This window comes from Rhodofomes roseus (genome assembly GCF_022264815.1).
Source record: "Rhodofomes roseus strain CIRM-BRFM 1785 chromosome Unknown C8Q71scaffold_6, whole genome shotgun sequence".
In the NCBI taxonomy this organism is placed as follows: Eukaryota; Fungi; Basidiomycota; class Agaricomycetes; order Polyporales; family Fomitopsidaceae; genus Rhodofomes; species Rhodofomes roseus.
Genome location: NW_025952962.1, coordinates 1,338,303 through 1,356,532, shown reverse-complemented (window position 1 = coordinate 1,356,532; position 18,230 = coordinate 1,338,303). Strand labels below are relative to the sequence as shown.

Genomic DNA, 18,230 nt, shown 5'->3' with positions numbered 1-18,230 from the left:
ATAGACACTGCCACATGCATCAAGTTCACAGGGGACGCTCGTTCCACTCGTCCACCTGGACCGCGGATTCGCCTGCCATATATGTCAGGGTAAGACCAACTAACCGCCGTCGAGTGCGTACAAACTCAGCGCCGCCTGATCATGAGCAGTATTTACGAGGTACGTTGCCTTACGTTCATCTCTGACTCCAAAGGACCGGTATTTGATCCGGCTCTTTGAACCCGCGTAGACTCTGAACTCGTACTACGACGTGCATCATTTAGGGAATGTCGATCCCCCGAGCACGACTCCGCAAAGGAACCGGCCGTGGCGGCTACCCTATAAAGGTTTCCCCACGCAGCGGCGCGAGCGATAGGGCGTTTTAACGAATCACAACGACAGTCTTCGCGATGCAGGACAAAAACCCACCAGCCTCTTCTCGACGACCCAGCCAACTCTATCCGGTGTGACGGGGAACCCTCACGCCGTGTCACGGCCGCAGGGGAGTGACAAAACAGTGACAAAACATCCGATCGTGCGAACTCCGCGACCAACAGATCTGGGGTGTCAGCGCCCCTCCAGCCAATCAGTGGCCCTGGCACCGCCTGCCGAAACCCCCGATAAATTGCGGGCCTGGTTTTGGCAAGACCGCTTTCCGCTTTAACGAATGGCAAACAGGGACAAACATCGAGTGTATATGATCCTGGCTTGTCCGGTGGTACAGCTCTCACACCTCTCTCCTGACGCTCACCCGTCTCGACTGCCAGTCCCTCTCATTGCTGCCCCACCCCTATCCCCTCTACCGTCATACGCCATGGCTCTCAAGAGGAAGATGGACTTCGACGACGAGACCGTCCAGGCCCCCGTTGTAGGTACCTTCGTACCTCTATCGCAGCGCGTCATTCACGCGTCGTTTGCCACGCATATAGCGGGCTAAGCAGCAAAAGCTCATCCCTTTCCCCAACTCTGAGCCCGACAACGATGTGGCCATGACCGACGCGTCCGTGTATCAACTTGAGCCCCTCCTCATCCCTATGCAGCCCTTCCACACACGTCTCCCTTCTGATGCCAGCTACTCATCCTCGACTGCCGGTGACTCTCCGCGCATCTCCCGTGAGTATTGGTTTGTATAGCGTATGCGCGTCTGCAAACCATTGTGTTCCGTTGTCGAGCAGCTGCTTACCCGTCTTTCGACCTCTACCCAGCCGACGACAACGGCTTCAACAGCTTCGACTCTCCCGTCTCCGAAGCGTCTGGATCCGTTGGTCTTCTTCAGCCCAAGAACCCTTCCTTCACGCATCATGGGTATGACAATCACGCTTTTATACCTTACGGTGGTCTAACCGCTGTTGTTTCTTCCAGTCAAAAATGCTCTCAGATCCCGAAGCTTCGTGTTGCCTGTTCACCTGGACTCAACGGCCAAAGGACCATGTGGGCGCACTGCGAGCAATGTGGTGCGATTGAAATGGTCCACACCGACTAACACAACGTGGACTAGTCGACTTATCTGACGTTCCTCAAATCACCATCCCTTCCCACTGCCGCCGTCATCAGCATCACGTCATCAAGTCGAGACGCCTTCCCCCCTCTCCCTCATCTGACCGACCTCGTGAACCCCCTTCTCGACCTTCGACATCGTCATCTCGTCAGCGCCTGCTAGTCGCCTTCTCATCGTTGCTTCGATTTCATAGGCGACAATCTTCATTATCCTACCTATGCTGTGTCTATGCTGTGTTCTCAGGTAAGCGGTTGTTGCGCCGGTCGCCCGGTGCAACATTCGACCTCAAGGCGTTGTTATCGTCAAAACCGTCGCAAAAGGCCTCCCCACCCATTCCCCTCGACTCGTCCGCCTCGCATTCATCAATCTCGTATTTATCCTTTCGACGTTCTGTTACTGTTGTTGTTCTATTGGGAGCCTTCATCGACCATCTTGCTGTTCAAAAGGACCGTACTTCGTACATTACACACAAATTGCTCTGGCTGTCCCCAATGTCTGTTACTAGAGATATGTTCCGCGTCTGCTTCGTTTGTACAATGCAATCCATCATCCAGTGCTTTATGTTCAGTGTGTGCTTTGGTTGTAAGACAGTGCAGAACGATATTGCTGTACTGAAGTTGTAATAAGTATGTACCCGAGGTACGAGGAGACACGATGTCTCCACCACAGAGAATACCATCGGCGAGCGCTTGCCGGTGGCAGCGTTGGTGCGCTTTCTAAATTCTGCTATGCAACTCTGTTGCGGCCGCCATGCAACCGCCATGCACCCGCTTGGTCTGCGTCTTCGCTACCACTCCACCATTCAGCATCGTCGGAACCCAGGAGCCACGCAACAATATGTAAGGTTGGCCTCGCTCAGATCCATCCAACGGGAATGGCCGAGCGTTACAAAGTGTGACACAATATGGTCATTAAGTCGAAATATTATACTACATCTCATACTCGCACTGTACCGTGAAAAGAGTAACGATTTAATCTTTATTTGATGTCTCTGGTGTTGGGATAGTTCGCAGAATCTGCACGCGTAGCGAAATGGCGATGTAGTATGAATTTCTGTACTCCAGAACATATCCGGTGGCTAAGCGCCCACCGCGTACCAGTAGAGACCTGTTGCTACAATTGCACTCTCCTGCCTAATGCCCAAACGCAAGAACTCCTGGCGATTTGCGAATCTTGGAATTGCGAGGAAGAAGCCTAAGAAGGAGAGGAATCAGTCAGAGGATGGGCCGAAAGAGAATGTGAGTGCACGAATATCTGTCAGTCATATAGTGACTGACTGACACAATGAGTAGGCTGCTGCTATCACAGAGCATGCGGTCTCTCAATCGGCATCGCGCGGGGTGAACGTAGTCACTGGGATGCGATCTATATGTCAGCAAATCCGTAGACGTCTCAGTCAGTCCCCTGAACTACAGTCCGCGTCCGAGTCCAGTGTATCCGGCAATCCCCCGACCCCGGCGACTCGTCACAGCCCAGGGTCTGACCTCGACTTGGAGAGCGCGGCTCAACAACCTCGCGATGTTCCGTCAGACATCCCAGGTTTTGACGGTGCAGACATTTCCGCATTAGACCCAAATCCCGGTGTTGCGCTGTGGAAGGCGACTGCAGCACTCTTCTTCCCGCACCCAGACAACTGTGACACCGGTCATGCAGTGGCGAGCACATCAAACTCACCTGGTGCAGCTACAGCGTCAATGGCAGTTGCATCTGAGGGCTCTCCGGATGGTCTCGCTGTGTCTCATGACCTTGTTGAGAGTCCGAGACTTGGATCACCTTCTCCCATGTGTCTTGATTTCGAAGAATTCCGGGGCTGGAGCTTCGATGATCATGGCCTGGCATACCCGGAATACCCAGAACCTGATCTGGTTAGCATCCCGGATTCTATGCGTACCTCAGACTCGGACTCGGAGTCAGAGTTTGATCTGGATGACGACGTGGAGCTTTGCGCGGAGGATGAGAGGCGAGCAGACGAAGAAGCGGAATCTGACATCGATCCGGATCCCAGTGACCCTCCGATCCATGCTACCGGCACCCAGACACAAAGCCCGGAATTCCCTATTCCAGATTCTGATTCAAAGGCGCGCCAGGCTCCATCTCTGGACGCCGCGAAGGCTGCGCTTGCCGATATCACAGTCTTGCTACGCCCCCCGCGCAATGGCTATGGCTACAAAGATGCGAACCTTGACCGCATCTTGCGAGAACGCCTCGAAGGCATGCGCCGGCTTCTGTGCATCTATACGGACGCGGCATCATCAGCACAATCACAGCATGGCAAACAGACAGGTCAAACTCACTGGATCGTTGCTTCACTTCAAGTTGCAAAGGCTGAAGGTCTGGGACCATGGCATGCCCGCTGTGTGCGCAGACGGACCCAGGCCTACATCCGTGACCGTAACAATCTCCCGCGCAACCTTTATGGGACCTGGGCGCGGAGTCAGTTGGACGATGAAGATTTCCGTCAGGAGGTCTTCCTGCATCTCCAAGGGATCGGGGAATATGTCAAGGCGGAGGATCTCGTGCGTTACCTGGATCGTGCAGACGTCAAGGAGCGATGGAAGACGAAGAAGACGATATCGCTGGCGACGGCACAGCGATGGATGAAACGGCTTGGGTACCGCTGGACGCTGACACCTAAGGGTCAATATTCCGATGGGCATGAGAGGGAGGATGTGGTTGCTTACCGACAGGAGACCTTCCTGCCACGATGGAAGGAGCTCGAGCCGCATTTGCGTAACTGGCATCCTGCCGGCGAGGAAGACAGGGGGCCGCTGCCACAGAACCGCCGCACTGTTGTCTGGTTCCATGATGAGTCAGTCTTCTATGCACATGACCGTCGAAAGAGGCGTTGGGTTCACAAGACGGAAAAGGCAAAACCTTACCAGAAAGGCGAAGGAGCGTCCCTCATGGTCGCTGATTTTGTCTCGGCGGACTACGGTTGGCTACGTGCACCCAATCACTCGGCGGGCAACCCAGAGGAGGCACGGGTCTTCTTCAAGCCGGGGTCAGGGCGGGACGGATACTTCACGAACGAGGAGATCCAGGCGCAGGCTGATAAGGCAATCGACATCCTGCAGAAGCATTACCCACATGATAACCACGTTCTCGTCTTCGATAACGCGCGCACACACGTCAAGCGGGCCGAGGACGCACCATCCGCACGCAAGATGCCCAAGAACGTGCCGAAGAATGGGAAGAACTGGGGAGTGGAGGTCAGCGCGCGCGATGCGACTGGCAAGATCATTTACGGCACCGATGGGAAACCTGCAAAGACGGTCATCCAGATGGCTCCAGGGGTTTTCACGCCAAAGGGGAGCACTACCGCCGTCTCACAATCATTCTATTTTCCGGAGGGGCACGCGCATGCCGGGGTTTTCAAGGGTATGGCACAGATCCTTGAAGAGCGAGGCTACAGGAATATGTCAAAGAAGCGCGCCGAGTGCAAAGGGTTTAAATGCATGCCTGGAGCGAGAGATTGCTGCTGTCGTCGTATGCTCTTCGAGGAACCAGATTTCAAGGCAGTCCCAAGCCTAGTCGAGACGGCCTGCAGAGCTCGCGGCGTCGATGTTCTCTTCCTTCCCAAATTCCACTGCGAGCTCAATTTCATAGAGCAGTGCTGGGGACACTCAAAGCGAACTTACCGGCTGAATCCCCCATCGTCCAAGGAAGAAGACCTTCGAAACAACGTCTTGAACGCGCTCGAAAGTGTTCCGTTGGTGGCCATGCGGCGGTGAGTCTGTGCACGACACAATCATGATCAGAAGCTGATCTCCGATGCCAGATATGCCACGCGCTCCCGCCGCTTTATGGACGCGTACCACAAGGGCCTTAACGGCGCACAAGCCGCATGGGCATCGAAGAAGTATCATAGCCATCGCACCCTACCAAACACGATAATGAACGAGCTTCTTGCAGCTGACACAAACTCTCAGGTTTAATCACGGAAAAATTCCATACTGCTCTAATATTTACAAGCTCCATGATATATAATAGTGCAATGTGTCCTGGTCGTACCTAATTACAATCACGTAGCCTCGGGCGATGTCAGTACACTCTCTTGACGTTCTGGCGTATACTTACGATCAAGCCTCCTCCCGCTCAAGGCAGAGCGCCGGTGGGCGCTCTGGGTGTCACTGGATAACTCCTCGGAGTAACGCCGAGTCACACCGCGTCACCTTGGATGGATCTGAATGAGGCCAACCTTAGGACTCTGCTGTACTCGAGACGCTCACTGCGCGTCGCGTCATGTTTGTCAGATTGATACAGACGGGTCGACTGCCTCGATTCTCGACTTCGACCTTACAGGTGTGGAGAAGCCACTGACAGTGACGACGGCGATTGCCTTGGATCAGCTAACGTGGTATCCATTTGTTCAGAGAACAGTTCAAGAACTGCTATATCACCGCGGATCGACCTCTACCTCGCTTGCCCGTCGGCGAGGTATACATGTGAGCATATCTGCAGTGCGATGAAAATCAATGCATATATGCACGTTCAAAAACTGCTGATGCATTTGGTATCTATTGCTCCTTGCCGTTTGGCCAGATAGCACTTTTCAGGCAGTACGTGCCTCCGTCCACGCTGTTGGCGTGCAAGGCCTACTAGCCCGAGTCGGATTGCACTACGACTGACTTCGGGTTCAAGAATCAACTAACCAGCAGTTCAAAACCTAACAACGGCGCGCATCGGCGAGAAACTTGAAGGTGAGCCTTGTCTCATATCTCACTAGTACCCAAGTGTGAATCTTCGCACCTCGCCAATGATCGCCCTGCTCGTACATTGTGCGCTGATGTGTGAGACCGTCACTAGCTACTTATGATGCTCAGGGAAACATATAACAGGACAGCGTACCACCTTGCTTTGGAGAGCAATACCGCCGAACAGTGTGAATGGTGAGCTCTGATTGACATCCTTATCCGCTCATTCAGCCACACCCCGTTCGCAAGCTGTGTTGGAATCAGCGCGAGGCTATTGGCTCGTTTGACGATGGTCGTCTCTTTGTCACGTCATGCCAACGTGCATGACTCACGGTTCTAATTGACCTGATTCAGGGCCATACCTTCATCTCGAGCCAATTCCGTACCCCATCGCTGGTCCATTCGCAGCGGAAACATGCCATGGCTGCATACTTAGTTAGAAGACACAAATCCGCAAGGCCTACCCTCCGCGGAGATCGGCGACAGCGGATAGGAGGTGTAGCATGCATGCTCCGAGTCCGCTGTCTCGATCAACATCCGTACCGCGATCGGGGCGGCATATTCTCTGATGGACTTCCTCCCCTGGGCTTCTGCGGCTATTCGTCGCGGTTCCCTTCGCCATTCCCGCCTTGCCCCGGTGTTACTATTCGTTTGCAACAAGTTTGCAGAGGGGTTTGTCAGGGTCTGCAGCGTGGTTCTTTTTTTTTTGTGGAGCGTTGCGCCTGTGGGCGCCAGGTGTGGCAGTCGAGACGTCGACCCCAGTGACCTCGTGCAACGTGGTTCTCGCAGCCCGGCAGAATGAGATGCTCAAAAGCAACCGACTCGCGGCGAAGCCGAGCCATCGGTTCCCCGTGGGGTGGCCTCAAGGTTCCCCAGGTTGTGTCTAGCCTTGGGTTGCCTTCCAATTCTATCGCTCCGGATACCCCTTGGTCTGGCCTTCTGAAGACCGTCACAGATTATTACCGGTTGCGCGGCAGGACACACTCTGTTCGGCGTCGGAACGAGACGGAACGGAAGTTCAGTCCAGCTACGTGAACCGCACGGGCCCAAGCTTTCGTATCTGCTTCCGCCTGGTCATTCGGTCGCAACACCCCTTGCAATTTTCCACCCGACACTCCGGGCCGTCGAGATTCGGTGGCGGCGATCGCACGTCGAACAAAGTCTTGTCTGTGCGGCTTTCCGGGCGGTGTTAGACGGTCAAACCGTGCGAGGTACTAATTGACCGTATACTAAGTTACAGGACTGGTCGAGAGTATGGAGCGGCTAGTAGTATGCCTCTTTCATTGGCATTAGAGTTTGAGGACGACTGCTTTTCGCACGTCCGTCTGGGCAACATCCGGGGATGGGAAAGCTTTGGGAAAGCTAGAAGGTGTGCAGTGCTTCGAGCCACCCCCAACACCGCCGGGGTTGTTACAATTCAGTGAAGCCTCGGAACGTGATGTTACATTAACACTATTCCGTCATGCCGGGGTCGGTGATTCTCCACTTCTATGATCAACGCAGACAAATTCGCTTTCGCGGGCCCGTTCACAGAACCAAATCTCTCTAGTGTTGCGGTGCCCGTCAGAGTCCAATCTGCGTGCTGCATCGTTGCACTAGCGAGTCCACTCTCGAGCTCACCGCTGTCCACTCCAGTCCATTGCAGGACTATCGTGTCACAGTACACTTGCTGCGGCGCTTGCCGTCGCAGTATGTCGGACATGATCCATGCATTGCATCACATCAGACAATTTTACCGCAGGAGACGCGAGCAGCAAGGTGAGTCAAAATCTTGGCCGCGAACGTTCAGCTCCAAGATTTGACTATGGCCTCGTTATCTGCGCTATCTCGAGCTTCACCCAGGCCTCACCTACCCTGCAGGTTCATGTTTCCAGGGTTCATCAGAAGGAGTCCTTTTCCTGTCTGACTGCACCGATATGAAATTCCTGAGGTCGCTGAGCGCTCTTCCAGCAATTCTTAGCCGGCATATCAAACACCATATGCCGGGTGAGGTTTGGCAGATCTCTCATGGATCTCACCCCATGTCCCATGTCCCATGGGGAACTGGGGGCGCAAGCACGAAGAAGCACGATCACAGTACTATCAGGAACCTTAATCCCCCATGATTGATCGTCCAAATTTATTGCCAGAGTGTCGAGTTCACCAGGATCTAGACCGCAGGCTTTGAGACGTACAGCCCGTCGATGCCGCCGAGGAGGAGGGCATGTGGCGACGGGCAGCGTAGCGGAGCCAAGGCGGGGTGAGTAGGGAGGCCGGAATGTTTACGCGAAGTATCAGACGGCGAGGCGCGCGTCCCCTCCCCGGGCCCACATACGAGAGGCGGAGAAAGGTAGGTTGAACGAAGCATCCGAGCTGACGTCGTGCGCCGTAGGTCCGTAGCGCCTTTGTGTCGGGCCGAAGGGGCACTATGATTCTTTTGCTATCGTACGCCCGACCGCCGATGCATCATCGCAGGCGCGGCAGCCATGATGTCGGTGCAATTCGGCCTCGACAAGACGTACGGCGCAACGAAGTTCATTTCGGGCACAGCGACCGTTCGTCGGACGTCGTTGGAGGCAAGGCCCCATGCAATGAAACTGCTGATTGGGTCTTTCCTGCTAGGACGCACCCGAGGCGCCGCCGCTGATCGCGATCAATTCCAGAGGAAAAAACATCAAATGGTATCATGAAAATTGCGCGTCCGCGGGACACGGGCTCTCGCGCAGGACATGGAGGACGTCGCAGGGAGCACAGCGGCTTGTCATGGGACGGCGCAGTCTGCGAGTCGCAGATTTGTCGCAGATCAGCGTCTTCAGGACGATGACGGAATGCGAAGGTCGGATGCCCGAAGACGTCGCTGGCGCGTCCTGCCTGTTGCCTGTTGCCTGCGGCAAGCGGGCGTCAAAGGCACCGACCCGCTGTACTCACCGCTGATGCGGCGATCGATAAGAATGATGCCGCATTAGGCAACTCCTCATTCTGTCATCACCGCGCGCCCGGCACCGTCGGACCATGCCCGCACAGCCATCGGAGCTTGACATACGATGCGGGGGCGCCTGGCGTCGGCGTGTCATGGAGGCCACCCTCTGTTTCTCGGACACGAACACAGCGCCGGGGAAGGCCCTGCGAAGGCGGGCGCAGCGACGAGCAGCTGGGAGACTCAGAGGCATCGATGCGGAGGGCGGCGGGGACGGTAGCCGAGCCGGGGCCAAGCCAGGAACGGGTCCGGGGCGGGTGGGGCGGCTGCATCTGTCGCTACCCCGCCGCACCCCGCGTGTGGGGACTCCACAGCGCTTAGCGGCAACACCCTTACGCGAGCCCCTTGTGATTCGAACCCTCAATCAGACCCATCCCAGATCCAGCATCTCCCATCAACGCCGTGGAGAGCCACTCAGCCCTAACACCTCCTAACACCCTTGCGGAAATGTATATAAAGGCGCTCCCCCCACATCCGCACCTCGTGTTCTCCTTCCTCGCGACGCGTTCATTCGCTTGAACGACCTCCGAGAGCCCCAGTCACCTCCTGCTGTTGTTGTACCGTCTACTGTCCATCCTCGTGTACGACTGCAACTTCGCCCACCATGTCCATGTCCGAGAAGCCTTCGAGCAGGAAGGCCGACTCCGTTTTGAGTGGAGTCTCCAAGGAGGAGATCAAGCACTTCGACCGCGCTGCCATCGCGAACAACCCCAACGCCCGCCTTGCCAATCCCCTCGAGGGTATCCCCCAGGACCAGCTCATCGCGGACGCTGCGGCATTTGCGAAGAGCCATGACCTCGGCCATGTGACTGAGGAGTTCCAGAAGGGCGCGCTCGTTGCGCAGAACCCAACCGAGTTCGAGACATTGCCTCTCCTCACCGACGAAGACAGGAATGTCCTTCGCCGGGAGATGACCCACCGGTGGTCACATCCATTCCAGCTGTACTACCTTGTCATTCTTTGCTCAATGGCCGCCGCAGTCCAGGGTGTGAGTAGATTTTTGACAGTGGCGTAGGTGGTTCCTGACGGTGTCATTTTTATTAGATGGATGAGGCCGTCATCAACGGTGCCAACTTGTTCTTTGCTCCGCAGTTTGGTATCGGCAGCGTGGGCGACCAGAGCCGCAACCAGTGGCTGCTGGGTCTCGTCAACTCGGCTCCTTACGTATGTTGTCTCCTGATGTGTTCCATGACCTTCATATTCACGGCGGTTCACAGCTGTGCTGCGGTCTCATCGGTTGCTGGGTGTCTGCTCCGCTGAACAAGTATTTCGGCCGCCGCGGTACCATCTTTATCAGCGCCTTTGTGTCGTTCGCCACCTGCATCTGGCAGGGTGTCACTAACACCTGGTGGCACCTCTTCATCGCACGGTTCTTCCTTGGCTTCGGTATCGGACCCAAATCTGCAACGGTCCCCGTGTATGCCGCGGAGTGCGCACCGCCGGTCATCCGTGGCGCTCTCGTCATGATGTGGCAGATGTGGACCGCTTTCGGGATTATGTTCGGTTACGTGATGGACCTCTCTTTTTACCACGTTCCCGACAAGCCGGGCATCACTGGTCTCAACTGGCGTCTCATGCTTGCTAGTGTGCGTAATTCCGTATTGACTTGGTCATAGACTGTGCTGACAATTCTCCATAGGCCGGTGTCCCCGCTCTCTTCATCATGATGCAGGTGTACGCCTGCCCCGAGTCGCCGCGTTGGTTGTTGTCGAAGGGTCGATACGATCAGGCTTACACATCGCTTCTGCGCCTCCGTAACAGTCCGCTACAGGCTGCCCGCGATCTCTATTGTGAGTATGGCCCGTTTCATGTGTGTTCGACGCAATTCTGACGTATCGGTCAGACATCCATGTGCAGCTTGAGGCCGAGGCCGAGAGCTTCCAGGGCCGCAACCGCTTCCTCGAGCTCTTCACGGTCCCGCGTAACCGTCGCGCTACCCTCGCTGCCTTCATCGTCATGTTCATGCAGCAGTTCTGCGGTGTCAACGTCATTGCGTACTACTCTTCGAGCATCTTCAGCCAGGCGAGCTTCACAGACCTCCAAGCACTGATCGCCTCGTGGGGTTTCGGTATGCTCAACTGGGTCTTCGCATTCCCCGCCGTCTGGACCATCGACACCTTCGGTCGCCGCAACCTCTTGCTGACGACATTCCCGCTCATGGCCCTCTTCCTGCTCATGACCGGCTTCTCATTCTACATCCCTGAAGGCAACGGCCGTCTGGCTGTCGTGGCCCTTGGTATCTACCTGTACACGATGGCGTACTCGCCAGGAGAGGGTCCCGTGCCGTTCACCTACTCCGCCGAGGCGTTCCCGTTGTACGTCCGTGATGTCGGAATGGGCTTTGCGACTGCCGTGCTCTGGTTCTTGTGAGTTTACTCGGTTCCCTTCATATGTGTGGAGCACGTCTGACATACGCGATCTTGCAGCAACTTCGTTGTCGCGATCACCTTCCCGCGTCTACTGGGAGCGTTCACGCCGACCGGTGCATTTGGGTGGTACGCGGCGTGGAACGTGTTTGGCTTCTTTGTCATCCTGCTCTTTGTCCCCGAGACGAAGGCGCTGTCACTCGAAGAGTTGGACCAGGTGTTCTCGGTGCCGACACACCGACACGCGTCGTACCAGCTCAAGGCACTTCCGCACAACATCAAGAAGTACATCTTCCGCATGAAGATCGAGGACATGCCGCCGCTCTACAAGCACGAAGGCGCGACGCACTACACTCCTGGCGGCGCCGGCCACGCATAGGGCCGCAGCGATCGTGCATGATGTTGTACTCATAATAATCTTTTCCAAACGGGCCTGCCGGCTGTTAGGCGACTCGACCCCTGCAGCTTGGGATGGTATTTGTTGTGACATGCCTGGCTGCCGCTTGTGCTCGTCCATGCTCGTCAACATCGTATACCATGTCATCGGCATAATGAATCTTAATGTTGCTCTGTGATGTACTCTGCCACACGCTGTATTACTACTACGATATCTTCGAATCTATCTCATCTAAACCTCATCTTCTGGTGTGGGAACTCGCTTGTGCAGCCAACGTCGTAACTGTCCACCGCTCTTCTAAGGCGGTGGCTGTTGGAGGAGCTCTTGGAGCAATTCAGTCGCGTATTGTGGGGCGCGGGATTTGGTAAGAATCAGATCTCGATCGTGCAGCTCCCACTATAGTAGCGTAGTCACGTGTGCCACGGAGACCGTACTGCCTGCGGTGACCGACCAACTGCCGTCGCCGCGGTATACAGCCTCGACCTTGAATCCATGCTTCCTATGCTCTGGCCATTCATATTTCATTGACATCTTGACGACAATCCGAACTGCTACAACTGACTGGGATACACGCGGCGACTGTATCTAGCTCAGCAATCCGATCAGAACGTCAAGCCCCGATCGAACCGAACGCGAGGCACTGAGTTCTCCTAATGACCCAAACGACTTTGCTTCAGTATGAGGCACCGTGTAAGCATCCCCAAACGCTCACGCTCTACCTGAAATGACGTGTCTGCTCGTGCAGGGCCTGTGTACGCGCTGGACTGGTGCAAGACCGCCGCGCCAGGACAGCAGCACCGACCGCGGTCGTCCTTCCGCCTGGGGATCGGCTCGCTCAGAGACGACTATCAGAATCGCATCGCCATTGTAGGGCTGCAGGACGAACGCGTGCTCGTCGAGGACGACTATACGGACTACCCGGACTTCGTCACGCTCGTGGACGCGCTGCACGGGTACCCCGCGACCGCCCTGCAGTGGCAACCGAGCGCGGCCTCCAGCTATGCGTGGAGCCAGAAGGCGGCGACTTCGGAGCTGCTGGCGACTACGGGGGACGCGCTGAAGGTGTGGGAGTACACGACGGATGGGCCGCAGCAGGTGTCGAGCTATGTGGGGAGGCCGCCGACGACGAGTGGGCATAGGTTGACGCAGAAGATCGCTCTGTCGGGGGTGCGTGTGACCGTCCGTTCGGGCTCCATCGCGGAACTGACCTATGGTGGATATTACAGCAGAGCAAGGTGCAAAACAACCAGACGGGAGCACCGCTGACCAACTTTTCGTGGAACGAGAAGGCGCCGAGTCTAGTCGTCACCTCGTCCATCGACACGACGTGCACGGTGTGGAACATCGACACCTCCAGCGCGATCACGCAGCTCATCGCGCACGACCGTGAGGTCTACGACGTCGCCTGGCTGCCAGGATCGACCGACATCTTTGTGTCTGTCGGTGCGGACGGTAGTCTGCGTGCGTTCGACCTGCGCAGCCTCGAGCACTCGACGATTCTCTACGAGACACCTGCGCCGAAGAACATGCCGCCTCCATCGGCCTCGCCATCCTCGTCTGCGCGACCGCCAACGTCTCCCCTGCTCCGGATAGCGTTCAACCCCGCTGATTCGAACTACATGTCGACCTTCCATATGGACGGCACGGATATACAGATCCTCGATATGCGCAGTCCAGGTCAGCCCGTCATGGAAATGAGGGCACATCGCGGGCAAATAAACGCGTTGGGCTGGGGATCGACTACCAATCCGTTGCTCGCAACTGCAGGTGTGTCGATCGTTTGCTGTATGTGGTGCTGCTCTTGCTCACACAGTTTTCAGGTGACGATTGCCAGCTGTTGCTCTGGGACCTGAGTCCGTACACGAGCGTCCCATCGACGTCGCCACGGACCGCGAGTTCGGGTCTCAGCTCACCGCGTCCGGACGTCAAAAAGCGGATCGTGGTCGATCCCGTCATGGCATACACGGGAGCAAGCGAGATCAACAACCTGGCTTGGTCGCCGCAAATTGCGGGTATGACCATGCACTCTGGGCACTCGACCGACCCTGGCGAGTGGATTGCGGTGGCGATGGGCAAATCAATAAAGGCACTGAAGGTGTAGGGGCTCAGAGATACGGAGGATGGACTTGGTGTTGTAGCTATACATATTTGGTCTGGTATATACCGTCTGGGTGCAATGCATATAGGCACAAGTTGGCCTGCCGCGACTGCCTTGGTCGCTCTTGGGACGCGTGTACCTGGCTGATATGCGTACACAGCAAGGATTGTGCTGAAGCGATACGTCGCGTTCTGCGCCTGCTTATCTCTGGGATGGTCGTGTGCTGCGTTCGGCTCTGTGCAGACGGCGTTTCACATCATGTGAACCCCCGTGTGACGTGCGCTGACCCCGGTGTGCGTGGCAGACCGTACTCGACATCGAGGCTACCGGTCGTGCATCTCGCAATGCTCAGTAAGTCTTCAAATTGGAGCTGTATATGTAAATGCGAATTTGACGGCGGAAGGGGCAAGTGCCCGCCACATCCATTTTGGCTGCGATAAGGGTTGGATAAGGGAGCTGATAACTGCCAGTGGCGCGGACGCCGGGTGGCGCTCGTGCGCCGTGGATTTTGCTCTGCACAGGGTTTTTTTCTGGTGATGGGCCCGCATGGTGCCTTGCCAAAGTACGGAGCCAGATGTGGACCGGCGCGCCTCTATATCAACCAGCCCGCCCTCGACAGCAGCTTCTTGCACCCCGCCATAGCGTCCGGCCGCCCCTCCCTGCCTCCGCTCGTCCTACGCGCCCGCGTCGTTGCCTGCAGACATGTATGCCGACCCAGCCACCACAGACCCGGCGAGGCAAGGCGCGCCCGACGTGGTGGAGCGGAAACCCTCGCGCGCGAGCAGTTTTTCCGACAGCAAGGAGAAGCAGCACGATCCTGAAGTGCAGACCGCGCAGGAGGGCAGTCCAGACCAGGACGAGAAGCGCAAGTCGGCGTGGGACGTCGTGCGTCCGGCGTTGCGCCCTGTGATCTTGCTAGGCTTGGCCGCCGCCATCCTAGGCTGGTGGATCTGCTCTACCATCTTGAAAGACACCCGGCATAGGTGGATTGTGCAGACCTTCTGGGCATGGTTCTTCCTTATGTGAGTGAACACGCTCCGCGGCAGCATGTGCATGGAGTTGATCGACGTTCGGAAGTACCATCGCGTTCCGCTGGATCCCCAATCGCGTCTTGACCCATCCTGTGAGCGCGGTATGGATGCCGTGCGTCCAGGAGCCGTGGTACAAGCTGCCCTATCGCCTGCGGTTAACTGTCGGCTGGCTCTGCTTGCTAGGCATCGTATTTGGATCTGCCTTCGGTTTCCCACTGACAGAGGGCACGACCTACGGCGACCGTGCGATTTCGGTCCTTGGCCTATTTGTGTTTCAGCTCTGCTTCTGGCTCACGTCGGCACATCGGTCTGCAGTACCATGGTCAGTGTGCATTTGAATCATTGGCGGATCGTCGTCCTGACGTGCACTGGAGGCCTACGGTCATTGTTGGCCTTTTCATCCAGCAAGCCATTGCGATGTTCGTGCTGAAGTCGGACGCGGGCTTCAAGATCTTCCATTGGATCGCTACCGCCGCCTCTGATTTCCTGGCTCAGTCTCAGGCCGGTGCTGCGTTCTTCTTCAACGCGGATGTCGTATCCCAAGGCTTTTTCTTCGTGAACACGGTACGCATATATCCGTGACATGCCGTGACATATATGCTCAAGAGCTCCTGAGAGTAGCTCTCTGCAGTCATCTTCTTCATTGCTTTCGTGCAGATGATGTACTACCTTGGCGTCATGCAGTGGTTGATCAAGGGCTTGTGAGTGCTCAAGTAGGCGCATATATGCGTTCATCATTGACGGTACCCCAGCGCATGGGTGTTCTTCAAGCTATTGAACGTGTCAGGAGCGGAAGCAGTCATTGCCTCAGCGTCTCCGTTCGTCGGGCAGGGCGAGTCGGCGTGTCTTGTCAGGCCCTACGTCGACCTCATGACACCATCCGAGCTGCACCTCACCATGACCTCGGGCTTCTCCACCATCTCTGGCTCCGTCCTGACGGCGTACATCAACCTCGGCGTGCCTCCACAGAACCTCATCACCGCGTCGGTCATGTCCATCCCAGCGTCGATCGCCATCAGCAAGATACGCATCCCCGAGGTGGACGAGCCTGTCACACGCGGCCGCGTTGTCGTCGATCAGGGTGTGGAGAAGAACCCGCCGGCAAACGCTCTGCACGCGTTCAGCCGCGGGGCGTGGTTCGGACTCATGGTCGCCGGGCAGATCCTGTGAGTGCCTAGAGACTCATAGGTGCGCGCACGTACGCTGACCAACGCGGCCACACAAGCGCAAACGTGTTGACTGTGGTGTCCCTGGTCTCGCTCGTGAACGGGCTGCTCACATGGATCGGCAAGGGCTTCGGCATCCACGCGCTGACGCTGCAGCTCATCCTCCGCTACATCTTCTACCCCGTCACGTTCTTCGTCGGCGTGCCGCGCAACGAGATCCTCCGCGTCGCGGAGCTGCTCGCGACGAAACTTGTCGAGAACGAGTTCGTCGGGTACACCGGTGCGTCCGCCCGCGCGCCTCGCCCGCTGACTCCCCGTCCGGAGACCGATACGTGAATTCTTCGCAGACCTGAAGGCGATCATGGCGAGCGACAACCCGCTCTCGGAGCGCTCGTTCACCATCGCGTCCTACTGCCTCTGCGGCTTCGCGAACCTGTCCTCGCTCGGCATCCAGATCGGCGTGCTCAGCGCGCTCGCGCCGTCCCAGGCGAAGGTCATCGCGAAGATCGCCCCTTCCGCGATGATCTGCGGGTTCATTTCGTGCGTATCGGCTGCTTCCATGCCTGACGACGACTGATTCTATGGTGCTTTAGGACGTTGCAAGCCGCAGGTATCGCGGGCATGCTGGTTTGATGTGTACAGCGCGGACGTCTTCTGCGGCTTTGTCAGGAGTAGATGATGTGTATGTTGCGTGGGTGAGTCCATTGTACTTCAGCTGGGACTTGTGGGCGGCTTGCTGGCCGGGGTTATGTGAAACGGTGTTATTAGATACAGCCACTATTCCTGTACTCATTACACTGTTGTTGTAAGTAATGCTAATCTACACGAGGAAGAACGGCTCTGCAGTATGGCGACGGCTACGATATGTTGTCTCGATCTCTAGTGATGTAAAGGAAGCGGACATGGCGGGTAGCAAGCTAAGGTCTGTGAGAGGGACAGCGTGTCTGGTGTGCCAATAGGACGTATGAGGGCCTTCGCACTGCGCAGTGCTGTAGACGAAACGTCTCTGTATACGTTGATCAATCCGCCAGAATACACACCGCGATGCCGGATACTTCACTTACGGACCTCCGTTCCAGTGCTCTGTGTGATACCAGTCTCCCAGAAGTCATCGCTCTGCCAACAAATCAGAATCGTCCTGCGTAGCTTTTGCTGGACGTTTCGCGGTTGTTTTTCGTGTTCGCCACGACTGTGACCAATCGGGAGCATTCTGAGCCGCGGCGATGGCCTGCTGCCGTGCAGAATGTGCCTGCCAAACGAAGGCAGCGACACTCTTCACAGGCAAACGTTCACTGTTCAGCAGGGACACAACACACAACCAACCGTCTCACGCACCAGGGTGATCGCGCCAAACATAAGGGCATCCTTCCACCGGTCGTCCGTCCCGACGTTCAGCTCAGCTCTCCTCCGCTGCTTCGCTTTCCACATGGCCGTGCTCAGGCTGTTGTAGTCCGGCCGCAGCTCGTTCCCGGAGTCGCTCTCCACGTCGCCCATCCTTCGCGCCTTCCCTGTGAGCACGGAGTAGGCCGCGCTGATCGCCTGGAAGCGGGCGTGCGCTGTGTCTGGTGGGACGGCGCGGCTGATGGCGGAGTCGGGGTGGTAGATCCTTACGAGGTCATAGTCTGCCAGTGAACCATTATTCAGAACAAATCAGACGCAAGGGCATCCTGTGTACGCACACCTCGTCTTCACCTCGTCTTTCGTTGCACTGGGCGGGAGGTGGAAGATCTGGTGAGGCGTAGGGTGTGTGTTCGTCGGAAATGGGAAAGGGTTTGCACTGCTGGAAACATGCCTGGGTCCGAGAGAGCGACACGAGCGGAACGCAGACGTCCGTACGCTGCGCAGCGACTTGGGAGGCAGCATAGCACTGGCTCTGAGGGCGGAGATGTGAGAGACCAGCTCGCTGCGACCTGCAGTCGACGTCGCACAACTCGAGACCCAGAGACTCGGGCCAGACGGCTCGGCCAGATTGGGATCTGAGGGTATTCACGCGCTCACGTGCCTCATAAAGCACCGTGAATGGGAGCATGGCTCGTGCGTGAATA

At 56.8% G+C, this 18,230-nt stretch overlaps 5 protein-coding genes across 5 annotated transcripts; 4 read left to right on the top strand and 1 right to left on the bottom strand.

Moving 5' to 3' along the window:
* Positions 1 to 793: 793 nt before the first annotated feature.
* Positions 794 to 1,462, top strand: C8Q71DRAFT_856043 (uncharacterized protein; the record flags this gene model as incomplete). Its single annotated transcript, XM_047927249.1, has 4 exons — positions 794 to 847; positions 909 to 1,092; positions 1,155 to 1,284; positions 1,342 to 1,462. 4 exons carry the CDS (start codon positions 794 to 796, stop codon positions 1,460 to 1,462), a joined length of 489 nt encoding a protein of 162 aa, XP_047781183.1.
* An 8,122-nt stretch (positions 1,463 to 9,584) lies between these two features.
* Positions 9,585 to 12,130, top strand: C8Q71DRAFT_846982 (uncharacterized protein). The gene is made up of 6 exons (XM_047926652.1): positions 9,585 to 10,115; positions 10,172 to 10,291; positions 10,345 to 10,713; positions 10,767 to 10,917; positions 10,971 to 11,493; positions 11,554 to 12,130. The coding sequence occupies exons 1-6, from the start codon at positions 9,732 to 9,734 to the stop codon at positions 11,870 to 11,872; spliced, it is 1,866 nt and encodes a 621-aa protein (XP_047781182.1). The 5' UTR covers positions 9,585 to 9,731; the 3' UTR covers positions 11,873 to 12,130.
* Positions 12,131 to 12,282: 152 nt separating this feature from the next.
* Positions 12,283 to 14,123, top strand: C8Q71DRAFT_905967 (WD40 repeat-like protein). Its single transcript, XM_047928910.1, has 4 exons — positions 12,283 to 12,580; positions 12,636 to 13,057; positions 13,117 to 13,657; positions 13,711 to 14,123. Exons 1-4 carry the CDS (start codon positions 12,544 to 12,546, stop codon positions 13,989 to 13,991), a joined length of 1,281 nt encoding a protein of 426 aa, XP_047781181.1. The 5' UTR covers positions 12,283 to 12,543; the 3' UTR covers positions 13,992 to 14,123.
* A 244-nt stretch (positions 14,124 to 14,367) lies between these two features.
* Positions 14,368 to 17,034, top strand: C8Q71DRAFT_749452 (Na+ dependent nucleoside transporter C-terminus-domain-containing protein). Its single transcript, XM_047923203.1, has 8 exons — positions 14,368 to 15,010; positions 15,066 to 15,341; positions 15,394 to 15,583; positions 15,641 to 15,720; positions 15,772 to 16,185; positions 16,245 to 16,465; positions 16,533 to 16,725; positions 16,779 to 17,034. The coding sequence occupies exons 1-8, from the start codon at positions 14,691 to 14,693 to the stop codon at positions 16,816 to 16,818; spliced, it is 1,734 nt and encodes a 577-aa protein (XP_047781180.1). The 5' UTR covers positions 14,368 to 14,690; the 3' UTR covers positions 16,819 to 17,034.
* Positions 17,035 to 18,123, bottom strand: C8Q71DRAFT_749446 (uncharacterized protein). The gene is made up of 4 exons (XM_047923202.1): positions 17,865 to 18,123; positions 17,521 to 17,807; positions 17,250 to 17,458; positions 17,035 to 17,191 (listed from the first exon to the last, which is right to left on the bottom strand). Exons 1-3 carry the CDS (start codon positions 18,046 to 18,048, stop codon positions 17,294 to 17,296), a joined length of 636 nt encoding a protein of 211 aa, XP_047781179.1. The 5' UTR covers positions 18,049 to 18,123; the 3' UTR covers positions 17,035 to 17,191; positions 17,250 to 17,293.
* Between the last annotated feature and the right edge of the window lie 107 nt (positions 18,124 to 18,230).

Excerpts from the sequence above, each read along its gene's own strand:
- C8Q71DRAFT_905967 (XM_047928910.1), top strand. The coding sequence starts at position 12,544 with ATGACCCAAACGACTTTGCTTCAGTATGAGGCACCGT. Across the intron at positions 12,581-12,635 it reads GCTTCAGTATGAGGCACCGT|GGCCTGTGTACGCGCTGGAC; the intron begins GTAAGCATCCCC and ends CTGCTCGTGCAG. Across the intron at positions 13,658-13,710 it reads TCCGTTGCTCGCAACTGCAG|GTGACGATTGCCAGCTGTTG; the intron begins GTGTGTCGATCG and ends CACAGTTTTCAG.
- C8Q71DRAFT_749452 (XM_047923203.1), top strand. The coding sequence starts at position 14,691 with ATGTATGCCGACCCAGCCACCACAGACCCGGCGAGGCAAGGCGCGCCC. Across the intron at positions 15,584-15,640 it reads GCTTTTTCTTCGTGAACACG|CTCTCTGCAGTCATCTTCTT; the intron begins GTACGCATATAT and ends TCCTGAGAGTAG. Across the intron at positions 16,726-16,778 it reads ATGATCTGCGGGTTCATTTC|GACGTTGCAAGCCGCAGGTA; the intron begins GTGCGTATCGGC and ends ATGGTGCTTTAG.
- C8Q71DRAFT_749446 (XM_047923202.1), bottom strand. The coding sequence starts at position 18,048 with ATGCTGCCTCCCAAGTCGCTGCGCAGCGTACGGACGTCTGCGTTCCGC. Across the intron at positions 17,808-17,864 it reads AGACGAGGTGAAGACGAGGT|ACTATGACCTCGTAAGGATC; the intron begins GTGCGTACACAG and ends GTTCACTGGCAG. Across the intron at positions 17,459-17,520 it reads TGTTTGGCGCGATCACCCTG|AGTGTCGCTGCCTTCGTTTG; the intron begins GTGCGTGAGACG and ends TTGCCTGTGAAG.
- C8Q71DRAFT_846982 (XM_047926652.1), top strand. The coding sequence starts at position 9,732 with ATGTCCATGTCCGAGAAGCCTTCGAGCAGGAAGGCCGACTCCGTTTTG. Across the intron at positions 10,714-10,766 it reads GGCGTCTCATGCTTGCTAGT|GCCGGTGTCCCCGCTCTCTT; the intron begins GTGCGTAATTCC and ends AATTCTCCATAG. Across the intron at positions 10,918-10,970 it reads GGCTGCCCGCGATCTCTATT|ACATCCATGTGCAGCTTGAG; the intron begins GTGAGTATGGCC and ends CGTATCGGTCAG.